Source organism: Haliotis cracherodii, unplaced genomic scaffold, assembly GCF_022045235.1.
Source record: "Haliotis cracherodii isolate W230 unplaced genomic scaffold, xgHalCrac1.p SCAF_23, whole genome shotgun sequence".
NCBI classification, from domain to species: domain Eukaryota; kingdom Metazoa; phylum Mollusca; class Gastropoda; order Lepetellida; family Haliotidae; genus Haliotis; species Haliotis cracherodii.
Window position 1 is genome coordinate 6918301 of NW_027266279.1, and position 18376 is coordinate 6936676.

Genomic DNA, 18376 nt, shown 5'->3' on the forward strand with positions numbered 1-18376 from the left:
TTGAGTTTGATAAAAGATAACAATAGTAGTTTTTTATGACATCATGTCCCCTCAACAAATTCAGGTGATTAAACAGGTGTTAGAAACTTGGTCAATAAAAATATTAAATTTGTGTGTATTTTCTCATAAACTAAGCCAAAAATAGCGATCGGATGTTCATGTGTTCTCCCAATCTTCCAGAGATTCAGTCTCAAAGAACTTTTATGCAATGGTCAGAAGAAATTGTATCTGAAATTATTATTTTATCATAAAAAATATAGTCCAATATCATGTTATTTTAGTTGCAGCTTATACTGTATATATTTATAACTATTAGAGCCATTAATGTAGTATTTTGGTTCAGCTGATTGCTTTTGCAGGATTTTTTTGCGTATGGAACAATTTGACCAGTCACGGTATGGACTTCCTGCGTTATATGTATTTCAGTTGCGAAAACATTATGTTGACATATAATAGTCAAACTGCCACAAATATGACTTTTAACGAGTCAAAGTATGGCATTTATGATATATGTATCCATTCTCTGGCAACGTTAATTTCAAGGTGTCAATAGCAGTAACTTGATTGTGGTTGCTGTAAATAACGGTAAATTGTGCAATATAACGATCACTTCACACACAGTTTCGACGAGGTGAGGTAAAATGGGGCGTGTGTTTGGGTGGCTGCTTGTACTAGTCCGGACTGATGCCGATTTATAGTGCTAGCTCACTGAGATACCATGCCGCAGTTTAACATGAATACCCCACTCAGACACAGTATACTGACTCCGAGCCGACCAGTCCTTGTTTTAGCCCCTTAATGCTGAGCGCCAGACAGGGTAACAACAAGTACCATCTTTTAACGTCTTGGTATGACGTGGCCGGGGATCGAAATAAATGTTAACAATGTGGAATGAAATTTGAATAAAACTCATAAGATATGTTACAAACATAAGTCCAGATATACAATGAACAGGTTTTTATAACCAGACAGTTTAGTAATGGGATAAAACTGTGTACATCTGTTCAGATTTGTTGACTGGTATTTCTGGTGTTACATGCATGCGGTGAGTAGCTGATGATGTTTTTTTTAGATGAGGAGAAACATTGTGTCAGTGTAAAACTTGAGTTTTTTAAATATGTAAGTCAATTTTGGGAGCCATGCATTCCCAAGCGTTAAAACCGAGTTAGTGCTATATTGAAATAGCACATTTGCAAGGGAACAGTATATCCACCCAGTGGTGACAGTGTTTAAGCTTCTGAGATGGGCATAGGTAGTGATTCCGGGGTGATCTTCACCCGAAACCTTGTCTTGATGTTTTCTCAGATGGAAATGTGTGAGAGAGATACGTATTCAGCCTGACCAGCTACTGGAAATTTCTGTACAGTGCCCCTTACAGTCTAGCAGCACTAGAACTTTACAGAATATTCTGCATGAGTACACAGTATACTGGAATTTTACATTTCACAATATAGTATTTTCCTGATGACTGTTTACATTAAATAGTACTACATGCCTGACGACTAATCACTTCCCAAACACAATGCAGTGAGCGTCTACCGAATCTCAACAGAAACAATATAACATGGTTACAATCATTTTTCAGCAATAAAATACACTAAAATATGACATCAAATTTGGGGGTGAACTACAGAGGGGGAACCTCACATATAATGATGTAGGTTCTTATCATACTGCAGATGAAACAACACATGCAATATGTTGAGGTACGTATTACAATACATGACTCATTATTGCAACAAATTGCAATACGAACATCAGGCCAGTCCCTGTGACTACAGTTAACAGCTCTGTTCTCCTTACTTGATAGCTAAAGGTTTCACAGTAATACAATCAGCTATCTTTGCAAGAACCAGGAGAGATATTGTGTCTGCTGCTATTTTGTGTGGGTGGTGATCGCCAAGTGGTCTAAATAAACTTTTTAGGTGCACTATGCTGATGCTCACTGTGTTCTTGTTGCCCCCTGAAGTAATGTGCCTAGAGGTATTTTTGACATTGCTTTTAACAGTATTTCAGTGTCGTAACAGCAGGATGTGGGAGGAAGGCCAAGCTGATACAGGTCTTTGATGTTTCTCTAGTTGGTAAAACCAAGAGACCAAGTATGGTGCATAGAAACATATTCGGGCAAATTTATATTCCAAATCACAATCCTAGGTTTCTGGAATGCCTATTAGGGAGGAAACCCTTCAGAGTGACAAGGACAACTGGGCAACAGGTCTTTGATGTTTCTCTAGTTGGTAAAACCAAGAGACCAAGTATGGTGCATAGAAACATATTCGGGCAAATTTATATTCCAAATCACAATCCTAGGTTTCTGGAATGCCTATTAGGGAGGAAACCCTTCAGAGTGAGTGACAAGGACAACTGGGCCACCCTTGGTCCTGATGTTGCCAAAACATCACTTAAAGCTGGGAAAAAACAGGCATGAGAACCCACTTTCAGTCAAAGGTGTGTTCTGACTGAACATGTCTGGTTGCATTTTGAATGATGGAAATGCAGGACTTCAATCATTGGAAATGTATTCTTCTCACTCTCCCAGCCAAGTTTGAAGTTGAATGTTGAGTCTGGGCAAACCTAACTATTTACAGGAATGGGTATGGAATGGTGTGATACAGAGAAAAGAATGAATTATTTAAAGCTGGCTGCTATTTGTGGTGAAAGAAAATGCAATCAAATATAAATCCAAATATGTCTTTTCAGTTTGGGGTTTTGAAATGGGGGCCAAATTCCATCCCTGCCCCCACATCCCTCATCCCCCTGACATTTGACAATCATATTAAAATCCCATTGACATAACCCACCAGAAATAACATTTTCCAATCATATCAAAATCCCATTGACATAACCCACCAGAAATAACATTATCCAATCATATTAAGATCCCAATGACAAAACCCACCAGAAATAACATTATCCAATCATATTAAAATCCCAATGACATAACCCACCAGAAATAACATTATCCAATCATATTACAATCCCAATGACATAACACATACAAAATAACATTACCCAATCATATTAAGATCCCAATGACATAAGTCATCAAAAATAACATTATCCAATCATATTAAAATCCCAATGACATAACCCACCAGAAATAACATTATCCAATCATATTAAGATCCCAATGACAAAAGTCATCAAAATTAACATTATCCAATCATATTAAGATCCCAATGACATAACCCACAAATTAAATTATCCTTTATAATATTCAAACACAGACAATATCATCGTTATCCCCATTTTGCTTAGCCCATCTCCCCCCAAAAATCAAAATGCACCTGATATCAACACTAGTTTGTCTGGATTGACTCAACATGATATATCTTTGAACAACATCTCACAAAACACACCCACTCAATTGGTAAAGTTCATAGTGTATCTCGTTTCATAGAGCTGAAGGTGAGCTTCAGCAGCCAGCCTCAAGTCTTCTGTAAGATGTTAAATCTGTCCAGTGACAATAGTCTATATTTATTACAACATTTGCCGATTTAATCTTTTATGATAACTACGCGTTTCAATTGGATTGCATGCTAATCATATTGACTTCTTACTCCATAGCTCTGACCTTTCCTTTTCTGAATTAATGCTGGAATTCTAATTGAAAAGTTAATAAGAAACCCAGTATCTCAAAGCACGAGTAAGACAAAGCAGAAGCAGAAAATGCCTGGCGTTAACATGTAAAGATACTTGCTGTTTCCGATTTTATGCTAAATTTACGTGGTATACATATATTACAGGATAAAAGCATGAATTCGTACTTTGATCTTTTCCAATGTATTTGATCGTGACAAGGTCATCTTGAAACTCTTGAATGAGATGTTTTGTTTAATCAATAATGTTTGGCATGGACAATTGGAGGTGATTTAGTCGTGAAATTTCATGAAAGCATCAAAAACATGAACACTGAACAAAGCGGTTTTTGCAAGTAATTCAATTTGCTCCCGTTCTTAAGTGCTCAGTGAATTTTTTAAGGGTGTGGGTTTTATTGTTTGGAACACATAAACAGTGTCATGCATGTTTACTAAACTTTTGTAGTCATTGGGTTTGCCAAGAAGTAATGTTTGCTCATCACATAAGGGAAACACAAGTTCTGTCGTTTGTGTCCCGTCATAAGACTGGAATATTGCCTGAAGTGGCTTAAAATCATACTCACTCACCTACTTACTTTCTTCTTATATTATTATATATTATATTAATATCATGAGGTTAAACCTGGCTTTCAAGATTATTGCTATGTGTGTGTGTGGCTGCTTGTACTAGTCTGGGCCTATGCCGGTTATACAGTGCCAGCCCACTTAGATACCACGCCGCATTTTAACATGGAAACACCACAAGGGCACAAAATGCTGACACGACACCAAGCAGACCTTGTTTTTAACACCTTAATGCTGAGCGGTAGTCCGCGTACCAACAATTACCATCTTTTAACGTCTTTTGGTATGACGCGACCTTTTGGTATGACCTGACCTTCCCCTGTCAGACGCTCTATCCATAAGAGTGAGTGAGTGAGTTGGGTTTAACGCCGCTTTTAACAGTATTCCAGTTATATCGCGGCGTGTCAGCTTAATGTGGGAGGAAAGCCTGAAGTGATGCAGGTCTCAGATGTTTACCACTTCGTTGAAACCCACAAGCAGGGGTATGGTGCTGACAAACCTAGAAACATAATCGGGGCAAACCAGGCTTTGAACCCACAATCATAGGTTTCTGGCATGCCCAAGGGATGCAACTCTGCACAGCGAATCGCGGCGCCTTATAGGATGACTGGGCCACCCGTGCCCCCTCTATCCATAAGACCACGGAGGAGGTTCGCTCACTTGCTCATTGATAGTGTCTAGTGTTGTGCCTTATCTCACTGTTCAAATGAAACTGGTGCATCGTTTACATCAAGACTGACCTTACTATAAAGTAGATTAACAGGGATTAACCAGGACTCACTGATTAGATTAACAGCCAACGTAAATGCTGTGTGAACATCAAATATTTATCCCTCTATCTGCAAGGAATCATAATAGAGTTAGTGTCTTGTCTTTTCTTGAGAAAATTGATATAAAGCAAATTGATTAATTATTCTTTTTGCCAGAATTTAATGATATATTTGGTTCAGAATTTTTCCAGATTCATTTCTAACTTAATGAAATTTACGAATTGAGCATTTTGATGCCCCCAAAAATTGAAAGTTCCTCTTTTCTTTAATTCTCAGATATTCTATGCTTCCAATACAAAAATGAATTTTTTTATACAGCACATTTAGCCATATTGGCCTATGAGAACAGGGCCGAGATAAATTCTCAGTTCTCCATTGAGAAACTATACGTCTCAATATTTGATAGGGATATTTCTTTAGAGTGTTCCGTAACACGAGGATAACTTATTGAACTGTTTATTTATGGTTAATCAACTTGAAATAAAGCTGAACATTTCTTCAGTTCCAATTAATATCAAATGCTGTTATTATGACAACTTATATTAGCAATCAGTCACATTCCCACCCTTACTTATCACTCCTAGAACATCAAACGAGTATGTTAATATTTAATATGTGTAATCTGTTTTTTTCAAACAATTTATGTGTCTCTGTTATAAGAAAATTTGCTGATTGTCATGTTAGGTAGCGAATACTTCCAGTGGACCAGATAGACTTTGCTTTTGTTACAAATGATCATTTGTTATGCAGTGTATTATGAATTTGAGGGGGAACGGGTGGCCCAGTCATCTAAGGCGCTGCGATTCGCTGTGCAGAGTTGCGTCCCTTGTCACACAAGAAACCTATGATTGTGGGTTCAAATCCCAGTTCGCCCTGATTATGTTTCTAGGTTTGTCAGCACCATACCGGTGCTCATGGGTTTCACCGAAGTGGTAAACGTTTGAGACCAGCATCACTTCGGACTTCCCTCCCACATTATGCTGACACGCCGTGATATAGCTGGAATACTGTTAAAAGCAGCGTTAAACCCAACTCACTCACTCCCTGAATTTGACTTAAGTCAAGGACAGTAAATTTTGCTGACCAAAGCATAAAAGTTTCACGAAAACAGTCCCATCCATCAACACCTCAGGCTCTCACTCAGTTTAAACTACTTCCCTCAACACTAATGCCAATGAAGGTGAGACTTAAAAATGTCCATTACTCAGAAATTTGATACAGATTGTTTGTCCTTTTTTTGGTTCATTTCATTTCATTTACTCACATTAGCTTTCATTGTATCCAAAATTAAGACTTACCTTCTATCTGCCAGTAGTCCGGGTTTGGGAGCCTGTTGGGACTTACTGTGTCATGCCTTTCTGACTCAGATACCAGCTTGCAATAAATTTGGGTTGAACTCGTCAGACCAATGTATTCCCATGTTGGCCATTACACCCTCATGCAACGAAGCCATAAAAACAGCTCTATCTTTTACCTTTTGTCGAGAAAATCCAGATTTAGAAAAAGACTTTAAGTTTGGAAGCATGCTGCCCGATTCAATTCGCATTACTGCTTATCTTTATGGAGGCTATTTCCTGAAAAAAATCCTGTGTGTTGCATTTTTTACAAATTAGGGACATAAACTTATTGTTTTTTATCTGTGTTTATTTGGTTTTCATGAGGGGTGTTAAACAGAAATCATTTATATACTATCATGATTATCATATCAACCAAATTATTTTGATATTTAAAAATTGCACTTTTATCATTAATCTTTAATAATTAAAGAAATTTATTGCATGTATTTCTAATTTTTTGAGTTTTTTTGCCCAAAGCTGTTTCAGTCAGGTTGAATGTGTAAAGTAATATTTTGGATCAAATATTTATTGAACCTATTTATGGTATAAAATATATCTGTTATCAGTGAAACATGCATTATTCCAGAGGTAAACTAGTTGACTTAAACCCTGCTCTGTCTCTACAACAGGTAGGAAAAGATTGTCGAGAAACCAACACCCATCCAGGCTGTATTGATTTCTGTTCAGTGAACACTGTGAGGCTCCTACAGTAGCGTTCTTCCTGTATTGGACGCTAGTGGAAATAGCTACAGTGATGGTCAAACAACCATAGGATGGTCAGAAATACGAATATGTATAGCTTGTGTTTCAATGGGTGGTGACTTACCGTCACGTTGTATATAGCACCTCTGTCAACGGAAGTAGTGACGGATGGTGGACGAGGCTGATGACCGTGTTGGGGAATAATTGACAAGTGTTGTCATTTTGTGACGGCGTGTGACAAAGTGGATTGGAATGTTATTTTTTTATTTTGCTGTTCATTTCTGATTGAGACCTGTTTGGAAGGATGTCCGTTACAACTGTTGCCACGTTAAAGAAACGGCACTTTCTTCCCCAAGGTGTCCGTAAATGTGTACGAGCTAATAGACTTGCTCTTCTTTGCTGTTCCTTTGGATTATTCTGGTGTTCTTTAGCGGTTGTCATGATCCTACAGTACTCCAAACTTATTCTTGAAGGTTTGTAAAAGAAATTATTAACAAAGTTTTGTGTATATACTCATACCCATACGTCATAATGAACTTTATTTCAGGTAGGAAACATAGTTCTGTAAGTCTTCAGGCTTGAAACTACTGAAGATTTGTATGTGTGCAGTAATCATCTAATGACAAGATAGTATTGATAATCAACTTCTCTATTACAATTGTGGTGATGTTTTCATATTAATTCTAACACCATTATCATCAAGCTGGTGATGGTTGTTATAAAGAAATCAATCATCCATGCTATGTTATCCTGTTTCCAACTGAACCTCGAATACCCGGTGTAGTAATTATTGGCCAGAGTTTTCCATTTCAAGTCTCATCAGAATCTAACACATGTTATCAATTTCAGGAATTTCCAGACTAATATTTGTTGATATTTAGTACTAATCAGTGTGCAAACATAGAAGAAATACTGTCTTGCCTTCAGCGTTTGGGAATGATTCATATTTACCGACACATAATGTGTATAGATGATAACAATATTTGGTGTCCGTTACATATTAATACTGTATAATTTGAAAGAACGAAGAATCTACAGTAAAGATAACCTTCTATGTTTGATGGGAGTTGAACAGTTTCTCCCGTGGTAATTGAGCACTGGGGATGCTGTATATGAAGATTGTTTCTGCCCTCAAGAAGCGAGTTCCTTGTCCAGAGCCTAGCTGCCTTCTCATATTCTAAAATCTAGCGGAGAGTGAGTGAGTTACACTTTTACGTCGCTTAGAAAGTATTTCAATCTTGCAGCAACAGTTGACAGAGTAACAGCATAGCAGGAAGAGTGCTTCCACTTCAAAGGACATTTGTAAAGTTGTTTGTTTTCCTTTGAGGAAAATTATCAAATACAGTCATTATGTCAACATGGAATAGAATATTTTCTCTGCAAATGGATAGCTGCTGGTTTATGGGACATATTATTCTTGCTGTGTTTCAAAAAGTGGCTATAGGAAAAGTTTATGTTTTCTATATTTTTTTAGAAACAAGTATTACGATCAATGAATTCTGGTTGGAAAGCTATTTATCATCGAAAACTGGTTCCCAAGGAGATGCTGCTTTGGTGAGATGAAACGATATCTCCCAGTAAATATCGGACCTGCAAAGATCCGGGGTAGAATAGGTCTTCAGCAACCCATGCTTGACGTAAAAGACAACAAACAGGATCGGATGGTCAGGCTCGCTGACTTGGTTGAAGCATGTCATCGTATCCCAATTGCGTGGATCGATGCTCATGATATCAATCACTGGATTGTCTGGTCAAGACTCGATTATTAACTGACCACCGTCATATAGCTGGAATATTGCTGAGTGCGGCATAAAACAACAAACCTACAACTAGTAGATGTTGCTGCAATGAAATTGCATCATAATTGTGACATCATCAATTACCAAATGACAACACACTCTCTGTCTGACGCTGGTTTGCTGCCTTTATTACCCTCAAGACACTGGTTATTACAGTTTACAAACTGAACAAGTTGGAAGAATGACTTTGGATCATGAATAGAATCTCACCCTCGTGTCTTTTGATATCACTTATTGTTAAAAGTTCCAAACTTGTCATGCCCAGAGTTTTAAACTTTTATCGACAGGTGTTATTATATTTGATATCAAAAGACTTTTGGGGAGATTTCTATATAACATATTTAAACATTTATCTGTAATGGTGAAAATACAGATTTTATTCCCCACATAGCTAAAATGTGTAAAGCTCACTGCTGTGATGTGGTTGGAATATGCTCATCTTAAGGTTACAGTAAAGTCATACAAGCGACAACAAATCTGGAGAACACACGTAAACATAATTGTATCATAATGTACTAGCTGCATTCTTAGTTGCACAGATTTTAAAGCCCCAATGTGGGTGTGCCTCATCTTTAGCACCGTGATTCGGTGTGATCTTTAGCGCAGAGTTGCGTTCCTTGGGCACGCCAGTAACCTATGATTGTGTATTTGAATCTGGGTTCGCCCCGATTATAGTTCTAGGTTTGTCAGCACCATACCCATGCTTTTGGGATTCACCGAAGTGGTAAACATCTGAGACCTGCATCACTTCAGGCTTTCCTCCCACATTAAGCTGACATGCCATGATATAACTGGAATACTGTTAAAAGTGGTGTTAAACCCAACTCACTCACTAACAGTGTGCCTGCTGATCCACCAACTTTGGAATGCCCCTTTAAGACCAGTCCCATGTGGAACAAGTGATAGGACAATCATCTCCAGATAATCTATTGTGCGACTCTCGCTTCTACTCCAAGCATGGAGCCAGCGCAAGACCATAGCGTCTCCACGGGAAGGTGGTTTGGATAATGTCAATAATGAAGCGAGGATAGTAAGCTCAACGGTTAAAGCATTGGCTTGTCCCACCTGAGGTCTTGGTTTGGTTCCCACATGGGTACAATGTTGTAAGCCTATTTCTGGTGTTCCACAGGCTTTCAGATGGAGGCAACGTAACTAATGAGCAAATTTAAGAGATTTTGATTTGTTCTGAAACAATGTACCGAGATTAATTAAAAAATAAATGATGAGTGGTCATTTTTTATCATACAGTAAAACACTGTAGGGAGAATAAACCATGAGTGATGAAGTATTATTTACATCCTTTAAATATACATATCTTTTTAATGTTCAAGCTTTAAATATTTAAAGTATTTAAATAATGCCTCCCTGAATACAATCTGACCTCTGCAATGTCGGACAAGTCCATTTTATGTACAGGGAGATTAAACTTGGTATTTACCGGATATTCTCACAATTTTCACATCGATTATCTGTACCTTTTCTCCCAATACAGATTGTCATAACTTGCCCACTTTTGAATGTGATGGTTCAGCCAGCACATTTATCTTCATTTCCCAGCTACATCTATGGGGAATAAGTCACGAGACACTTCCTTCTAAAAAATAACCTCCAATTTACGTCTTAAAGTTCGAATCTCCAGAAATTATGTCGTTATAGAAAAAGGTTTTTTCGTGAAATAAACCATGCTTTGTTCTGCATTTTCCTGTGCAATTGATTGCATAGTATCTTAAATTATAATATATATCATACATTTTACCACAAGACCACGGAGGCGGTCTGGTCTCCAGTAACTCTTGTCTCAGTAATAGTGGGTGAGTGAGTTGGGTTTTTACCTGGGTATATCACGACAGGTGACACTAAAAATGGGCATTATGAGCAAACACTTTAACAGGGCTACCCCTAGTCCCTTAAGAAGCGATATGTGCAGAGTTGCATCCATTGGCCACGCCAGAAACCTATGATTGTGGGTTCAAATCCCTGTATGCCCTGATTATGTTTCTAGGTTTGTCAGCACCATACCGTGCTCATGGGTTTCACCCAAGCGGTAAACGTCTGAGACCTGCATCACTTCGGACTTCCCTCCCACATTATGCTGACACACCGTGATATAGCTTGAATACTGTTAAAAGTGGCGTTAAACCCAACTCACTCATTCCCTAAATTTGACTTAAGTCAAGGACAGTAAATTTTGCTGACCAAACCATAAAAGTTTCACGAAAACAGTCCCATCCATCAACTCCTCAGGCTCTCACTCAGTTTAAACTACTTCCCTCAACACTAATGCCAATGAAGGTGGGACTTAAAAATGTCCATTACTCAGAAATTTGATACAGATTGTTTGTCCTTTTTTGGTTCATTTCATTTCATTTACTCACATTAGCTTTCATTGTATCCAAAATTAAGACTTACCTTCTATCTGCCAGTAGTCCAGGTTTGGGAGTCTGTTGGGACTTACTGTGTCATGCCTTTTATTGCCAAAACTTTAAACATGTTAAAGAGTATACGCATTCATATTTTCTCACTTAAGAACCGATAAGATGGGTATTAGTTGGTCACAATGAATGATCAGTATGGATAATGCAAGGAAAAGTATGACCTGGGGGAACGTGTTCATTGACATCTTTTGCTGTGGTAACAAACACTCCTATTACAAGCATATAATATGGCAATTACTTGCAGATTAGGGTGATTATTTGTGAAGACCTTTAGCCAATTGTATGTTCAGCATGCATACATTTGGGAAATAGTGATTAGGGTTTTTTAGAATTGAATGATTTACCAATCTTTTTTTACCTTACATGTAGAAAAAAAGTTAAATTTAAGATAAAAAAAGCATTCCCTGAGGGTATTATCCATTGTTTGATTGTAAGATGAAAATTGTTTATTCCATCACTGTCGTGGCAAATTAGGTTTTAAAAAGAAATTCCAGTCTACAGATATCTGGTTATGTTCAAACTGCTGAAATCTAAAAAAAGGGACGGATAGAAATGTCTTTGTTCATCTGTCACAGACAACTGGAGCACTGCTGATGCTAGAATATTAACCATTTCTCCATATAACAGTGAGTGATAGAGGTTTTTACGCTGTTTTTAGCAATATTCCAGCAATATCTCGGCGGTGGACACAGGAAAGGGCTACACACATTGTACCCATAATACAGATGTATTACAAAAGACATGCTTTGTAATTGAGGATACTTACTTCACATATGTAAAACATGCATTCTGAATGTGTATTTAAAGCCTCATTTCCAAAATGATTTTTTTGTCTTTAAATTTGAATAAGTCAATGTAATTTTTTGTCAAAGTCATCGTGTAGGATCTTAATTCTTGCTCTCACTTTCCATTTAGATGTCAGAGGTGGTTTGATTTTTTTGTGCCAAAATTTCACTGTATGGAGTTGCATCCCTTGTCTGTATGAGGATGTGCTGGTCTTGGGTTCAATTGCCATATTCCCTGTCAGCTTGAGGTTTTGAACAAAGTCTTTTTGAATTTTCCTCCCACAAGATATTAAAGTGGTAAAAGTTAGGTGAGAGTGAATTAGTGAAGTTAAAATAATTGCAGCCATATGGTGATGGCAAACTTTGCAGACCTGCATCAATTTAGGCTTTTTTTTCATAAAAAAATGACTGCTATCGTTGAAAACAGTGCAAAACTCATCCACTTTCTCAATCTTCATATGTTCTTGTACACTGAATAAGGTATTAATAATTATTAAGATTATCTGCCAAAACAGATTGACTGGATCACTGTGTGCTGAAGGCATTGGAAGCACATTGGAAGCACATTGGAAGCACATTGGCATGAGGTTACATTATACCCTGTGAGGCCACATAAAAGACAACACAGCTGTCGCTAGATTGTATTTGTCAACAAGGGTTTAGCAAATGGTCTCAATGGTGTTTGGATCAGTTGCAAATTTGGGGTCCTTTTGATAAATGTAATCAAGCCATTCAGTTTTTCTGACCATTCCCTGGTTCTAAAAGATACTTGTCTTGATTCCTATACAGTGGCATCTTTCTAAACTGGACTTCTGTGGCTCCAGCACCGAGGTCCAGATTAGTAAGATTATAGCAGATGCTAAAGAAACTGGGATTATTGATAAGGGGTATTATTTGTCATAGCATAATCCTGACTGTAAATGTGGTCTGGTGTTTATAGAAGTCTGGATTAGTCAGAGTCAGGTTCTGATCCTTCCACTCCAGCTTCTCCCCTCGTGCACCGTGCTCCGCCCCACATGGACTAGACTCTCCCTCCCACATCTCTCCTACACACCCCATCCACATCCCTCCCACACCACACCCTCCCAATCTACCCTGCCACACCATCCTCTGTACCCAACCTCATATACTTCCCCCCCCATACACAACCCTCCCACATTATTGCCACAACAAACCCTGCCACCCTACCCCTCCCTCTCCCACCCCCTTCCACACACAACCCTCCCACATCCTTGCCCCAACACACCCTCCCACCCTACCCCTCCCTCTCCCACCCCCTTCCACACACAACCCTCCCACATCCTTGCCCCAACACACCCTCCCACCCTACCCCTCCCTCTCCCACCCCCTTCCACACACAACCCTCCCACATCCTTGCCCCAACACACCCTCCCACCCTACCCCTCCCTCTCCCACCCCCTTCCACACACAACCCTCCCACATCCTTGCCCCAACACACCCTCCCACCCTACCCCTCCCTCTCCCACCCCCTTCCACACACAACCCTCCCACATCCTTGCCCCAACACACCCTCCCACCCTACCCCTCCCTCTCCCACCCCCTTCCACACACAACCCTCCCACATCCTTGCCCCAACACACCCTCCCACCCTACCCCTCCCTCTCCCACCCCCTTCCACACACAACCCTCCCACATCCTTGCCCCAACACACCCTCCCACCCTACCCCTCCCTCTCCCACCCCCTTCCACACACAACCCTCCCACATCCTTGCCCCAACACACCCTCCCACCCTACCCCTCCCTCTCCCACCCCCTTCCACACACAACCCTCCCACATCCTTGCCACAATACACCTTCCCACCCCACCTCATCCACTCTACCCAAACACCTTGTTCCCACAACACACCCTACCCCCACCCTCTCCCACACCTATCCACACGCCACCCACACACATCACTCCAACACCACACACCCCAACTCCACACCCTCAAAAATCCAACCACTCCTATGGGGCGGTTGGGTAGTCTGATGGTTAAAGCGTTCACCAGTCACACCAAAGACCCGGGTTCGAATCCCAAAATGGGTGCAATGTATGAAGCCTATTTTTGGTGTCCCCTGCCATGATATTGCTTGAATATTGCTAAAAATGGCTTAAAACCATACTCACTCACTCACTCCTACACACATACCCAACCCTCCCACATTCCCCTCAAACCCCTATCCACCCTCTTCCACGGTATCCATCACATTGAAAACACCCACAGTAACATTTGGGGGCACGGGTGGCCCAGTGGCCTAAAGCGCCTCGATTCGCTGTTCAGAGTTGCATCCCTTGGTCGCGCCAGAAACCTATGATTGTGGGTTCGAATCCCGATTCGCCCCGATTATGTTTCCATGTTTGTCAGCACCATACCCGTGCTCATGGGTTTCACCGAAGTGGTAAATGTCTGAGACCTGCATCACTTCGGGCTTTCCTCCCACATTAGGCTGACACACCGTGATATAACTGGAATACTGTTAAAAGCGGCGTTAAACCCAACTTACTCCCTCACTTACATTTCAGGTTCATTAAATCCATGACTGTAACCACCATTGTTGGAAGATCCTTCAGCTCCACATACATCGTTCAGAATTCATGTTGTTGGTTGATCCATCAAGAACCATAAAACCCCAAATAAAATCCAATAAACCCAAACAGTTGTATCAATGCAAGGCCCCCCACTGGTATTTGATTACTATAAGTATTTAAACACCTCTTAGACCAGTCACAGTCCTGTACATCATGTCTAGACTACACAAGCACTGGAGGCACGGCACAGCCAGCAGGGAAATCTTAATTGATAGCCAAACAGTGACACTCCTATCTTACCAGTACAGAGATCTGAAGAGCATTGGGCTTAAAAGGGAAGTTTCAGATTTCCAAACAACCATGTATTTTGGACCCAACAGTGTTGGAAATTGAGAGGTGGCTTGGGGGCAGTCACATTTTCAGCAATAGTTTTTTTGCATCAAGACCCTTCAGCCTTTTTTAACATAAGCATAAAATGTGAATCAAAAGACCATGATCCTTGTTTTCTTAACATTGAAACAAAGCATTTTTTTTTAATATTCATACTTTTTTCAATTTTTTTATTTTACACATTTTTTTTGTCAACATGTCAAGATGCAAGGGGGAGGGGGATTTAACAAATTTTGAATGTAGTCACTGTTGATGAAGGGGGATGTCTTCAGGTGAAAGTTGTGACTTCTCTCTCTCTTGTGTTAAAACATCAAAGTTTTGTATGTACTACTACACTACAATTACATTATAATGAGGAAAAGGTTTTCTCAGAAACAAATACCGTATTCGACGTAATAAGCGCCCAGGGTGCTCTCAAAATTAGAAACAGGGGGCTCTTATTAGAACATTATTTTGGTGGGAAAAAAAGTTGAAAGATTTTGTGGTTTGTGCTGACAGCCTGAAATGTTTATGTATTACAGATATATTTTTCCACAATTTAATTGCCCATAATTAAGGGTGGATATAAAACTCGAGTGCGCATTATACGCGAATAAATAAGTCTTGTGTACATTGATCAATCGGAAGGGGTGCTAATTGGGATTGTTCACTTGCCAAAATATTAGCAACTTTCGCTGTGGGTGCTTATTAGAGCAGGACGCTTATTACGTCGAATACGGTACATACAAAAGTTACTCTAAAAATGCTTTCCATTGCCATGTTAAACAGTATAAGCATTCATATTTTCTCTGTAAACCAATTGACCCACACAACTAATGCCAAATATACAAATTATAATTTTGAACTACACAAATGTAATTTTTTTATTTTTTTATTTTGACCTATGCAAACAACTTAATGCCAAATGATAAAATCAAATATTGAACAAAACAAGTGTATTTTTGTTTTATTTTGACCAACCCTAGCTAAGTGCTAAAATATTTGTAAAAAATTAACGAAAGTGTTTGTAAACAATAACAAAAAAAACCATTTGGCCATAGGAAACCAACACCCCTGATGTTAATAGTAGACTGAAAGGGACGAGGTTGCGGCTGGGGTGATGGAGATATTGAAGATTTGCTGCAGCTATAGATCGTATTGTGAAGATGGATTGGCTGGTGTAACTGGCTACCTGTGACAGTGAGAAATGTTGGTCTGTTTTTAGCTCATTGTTTCTGTTGTTACACGAACAAATTGAAAAAAACCTGATCCAACATTTGTTTTTATTAGGCATTAGTGTAAATCTGTTGTCTGTGAATATAGGAATTCCAGCCTGTGACATATGTGTTTGACGACATTGTGAGACATTGATCGATGTGCATATGAATCACAGACTCAAAACGTCTGATCTGTCAATATGTTTAAACTAGCTTATCTATTTTACTGCATTATGTATGGTTGACTTTGAAAGAATGTGATAATGAGAGTCCTAAACTGATTATTCGTTTGAAATATTTTTCTTTCTTTAAATAGTAGGTGTGTTTTCATATTCCTGACCTGCTATTTCAAACTTTGGAATAGGCATGTTGAAAAAAGGTTAAGTTTTTGGATTGTCTGGTCCACCATCGATTATTTACAGACTGCCGTCATATAGATGGAATATCGCTGAGTGTGGCGTTAAACAACAAACAAACAAACAAACATTGTGCCAAGACAAGGTTGTGGATTATTGCTTATGCAATCTACCACTTGTTGACCTGGCTGAGACTTGATTGTTCAGGGGCCAATGTGATATACTTGAATATGAACAATGGTGTGAGACAACGTTCATTCAGAAACTGACAGAAGTGACCCTGTCTTGCAACAGTCTTTGTGAGGTAGTGTTCCCCAATCTGTTTTCCATACCAGTCTTTAGTTCACATGGATAACCAGGAACACAAAACATTGTGAAGCTATAGGTGGTATTTTTGCATGTCAACAATCATTAGGTTTCTGTAGCCTGCTGAATTATACATCTTGTACAAATGGTCCTGCTTATACCATGAATCTAATGATATATTCTGCTGCTTTTTGTGAAGGATGGTTGGAGTTATCTGCGACAAAGTGTCGCTTATCGCATGTCGACAGACATCAAGTCGTCGTGTTTTCATGATAGGTAAATGATATCTCTGATCATTGTGTTTATGAAAATGACTTTGGAGAGAATGAGTGTACTTTAAAACAATCAAGTTTTTGAAAGCAAAAGTAAACTCACCTTGCCAATGTTCAATTGGGACAAGGAATGTTTTTGTTCTCGGTATGCCACAAGGCACACTTTACCCATTTTCAAAATGGTGAATCTTGTTTCAACACGGGACAGATAATAATCAGTTGTTATTTTTGTTTCAATTTCTGAATACCCAGGTTCAGTTTATGAATGTGAATCTATCATATCGTTGAGTACCCTATTTTCGAACAACACCTCTTTTCAAACAGCCGTATATCATATTGATTTGTCGAATTCTAACGAGAAGTGTGACATCATCAGACTGCCACCTTGAGAATGCATGCTTTCGGGCTGTCAACATTGTAGCCATGTGAAGTACTGTACACCTGTCAGAACATTCCGTCATCATTCAGAATTTTGTCCGTGTCATGATGAAGAGGAAGAGTAAAATAGTCTGAACACCATAATTTGACAAATATTCATATTTTGTGAAAACTTTTAATTACTTGTTGAGTTTTTATGCTGACCTTCAAGAATTGTGTCTAAACCAATCTGGTGTTCGAAAATAGGTGACGTCATTTCGAGTGCCGCAGAAGTTTACAGACAGCGCAATGGAGGTGACGCCTTTTATTGAGGATTTTTTTTTTCTTTCAGAATGTAACTGAATTCTATTGTTGAAAGGGGCACGGGTGGCCCAGGCGTCTAAGTCGCCGTGATTTTCTGTGCCGAGTTGCGTCCCTTGGGCACGCCAGAAACCTATGATTGTGGGTTCGAATCCCGGTTCGCCCCGATTATGTTGCTAGGTTTGTCAGGACCATACCCGTGCTCGTGGGTTTCACCGAAGTGGTAAACATCTGAGACCTGCATCACTTCGGGCTTTCCTCCCACATTAAGCTGACACGCCGCGATATGACTGGAATACTGTTAAAAGCGGCATTAAACCCAACTCACTCACTCACTCACTATTGTTGAAGACATCACCTAGTGGTATGAAGGAGAATTTGATTTTTGATTCTCTCATCCCTGGAAATATCAGCAATGCCATCTTAACGGTACATAAGGGGACATATAAACTTATTTACCATTTGTACTTTTATCACGAGCTTCATGTTAGAAACATTATCAAAAGGTGTTGGGTTTTAAAAAGTGTTTCTCAGTGTGTTCTTCAAGCACCATGATCTTGTTTTAACGATGCCAATATGATTTTAAACCATGCCCTTGGCAATCTAATACAAGGAAATTTTAACCCTAAAAATATTTGAATTTAACACCCTTGCTTA

General features: G+C 39.2%; 1 protein-coding gene across 6 annotated transcripts in view; it reads left to right on the plus strand.

Moving 5' to 3' along the window:
- LOC139471511 (agrin-like) overlaps window positions 1–18376 on the plus strand; it is a 463139-nt gene that overhangs the window by 109696 nt on the left and 335067 nt on the right. Inside the window, exon 1 of one of the 6 annotated variants that reach the window (XM_071253873.1) lies at window positions 6980–7445. The exons of the other annotated variants lie outside the window; for them this stretch is intronic. Coding sequence (XP_071109974.1) covers window positions 7277–7445 — 169 coding nt within the window. The 5' untranslated portion in view covers window positions 6980–7276. Of the gene's footprint in view, window positions 1–6979; window positions 7446–18376 lie in introns of those variants that run through there. 6 annotated transcript variants of the gene reach the window in all.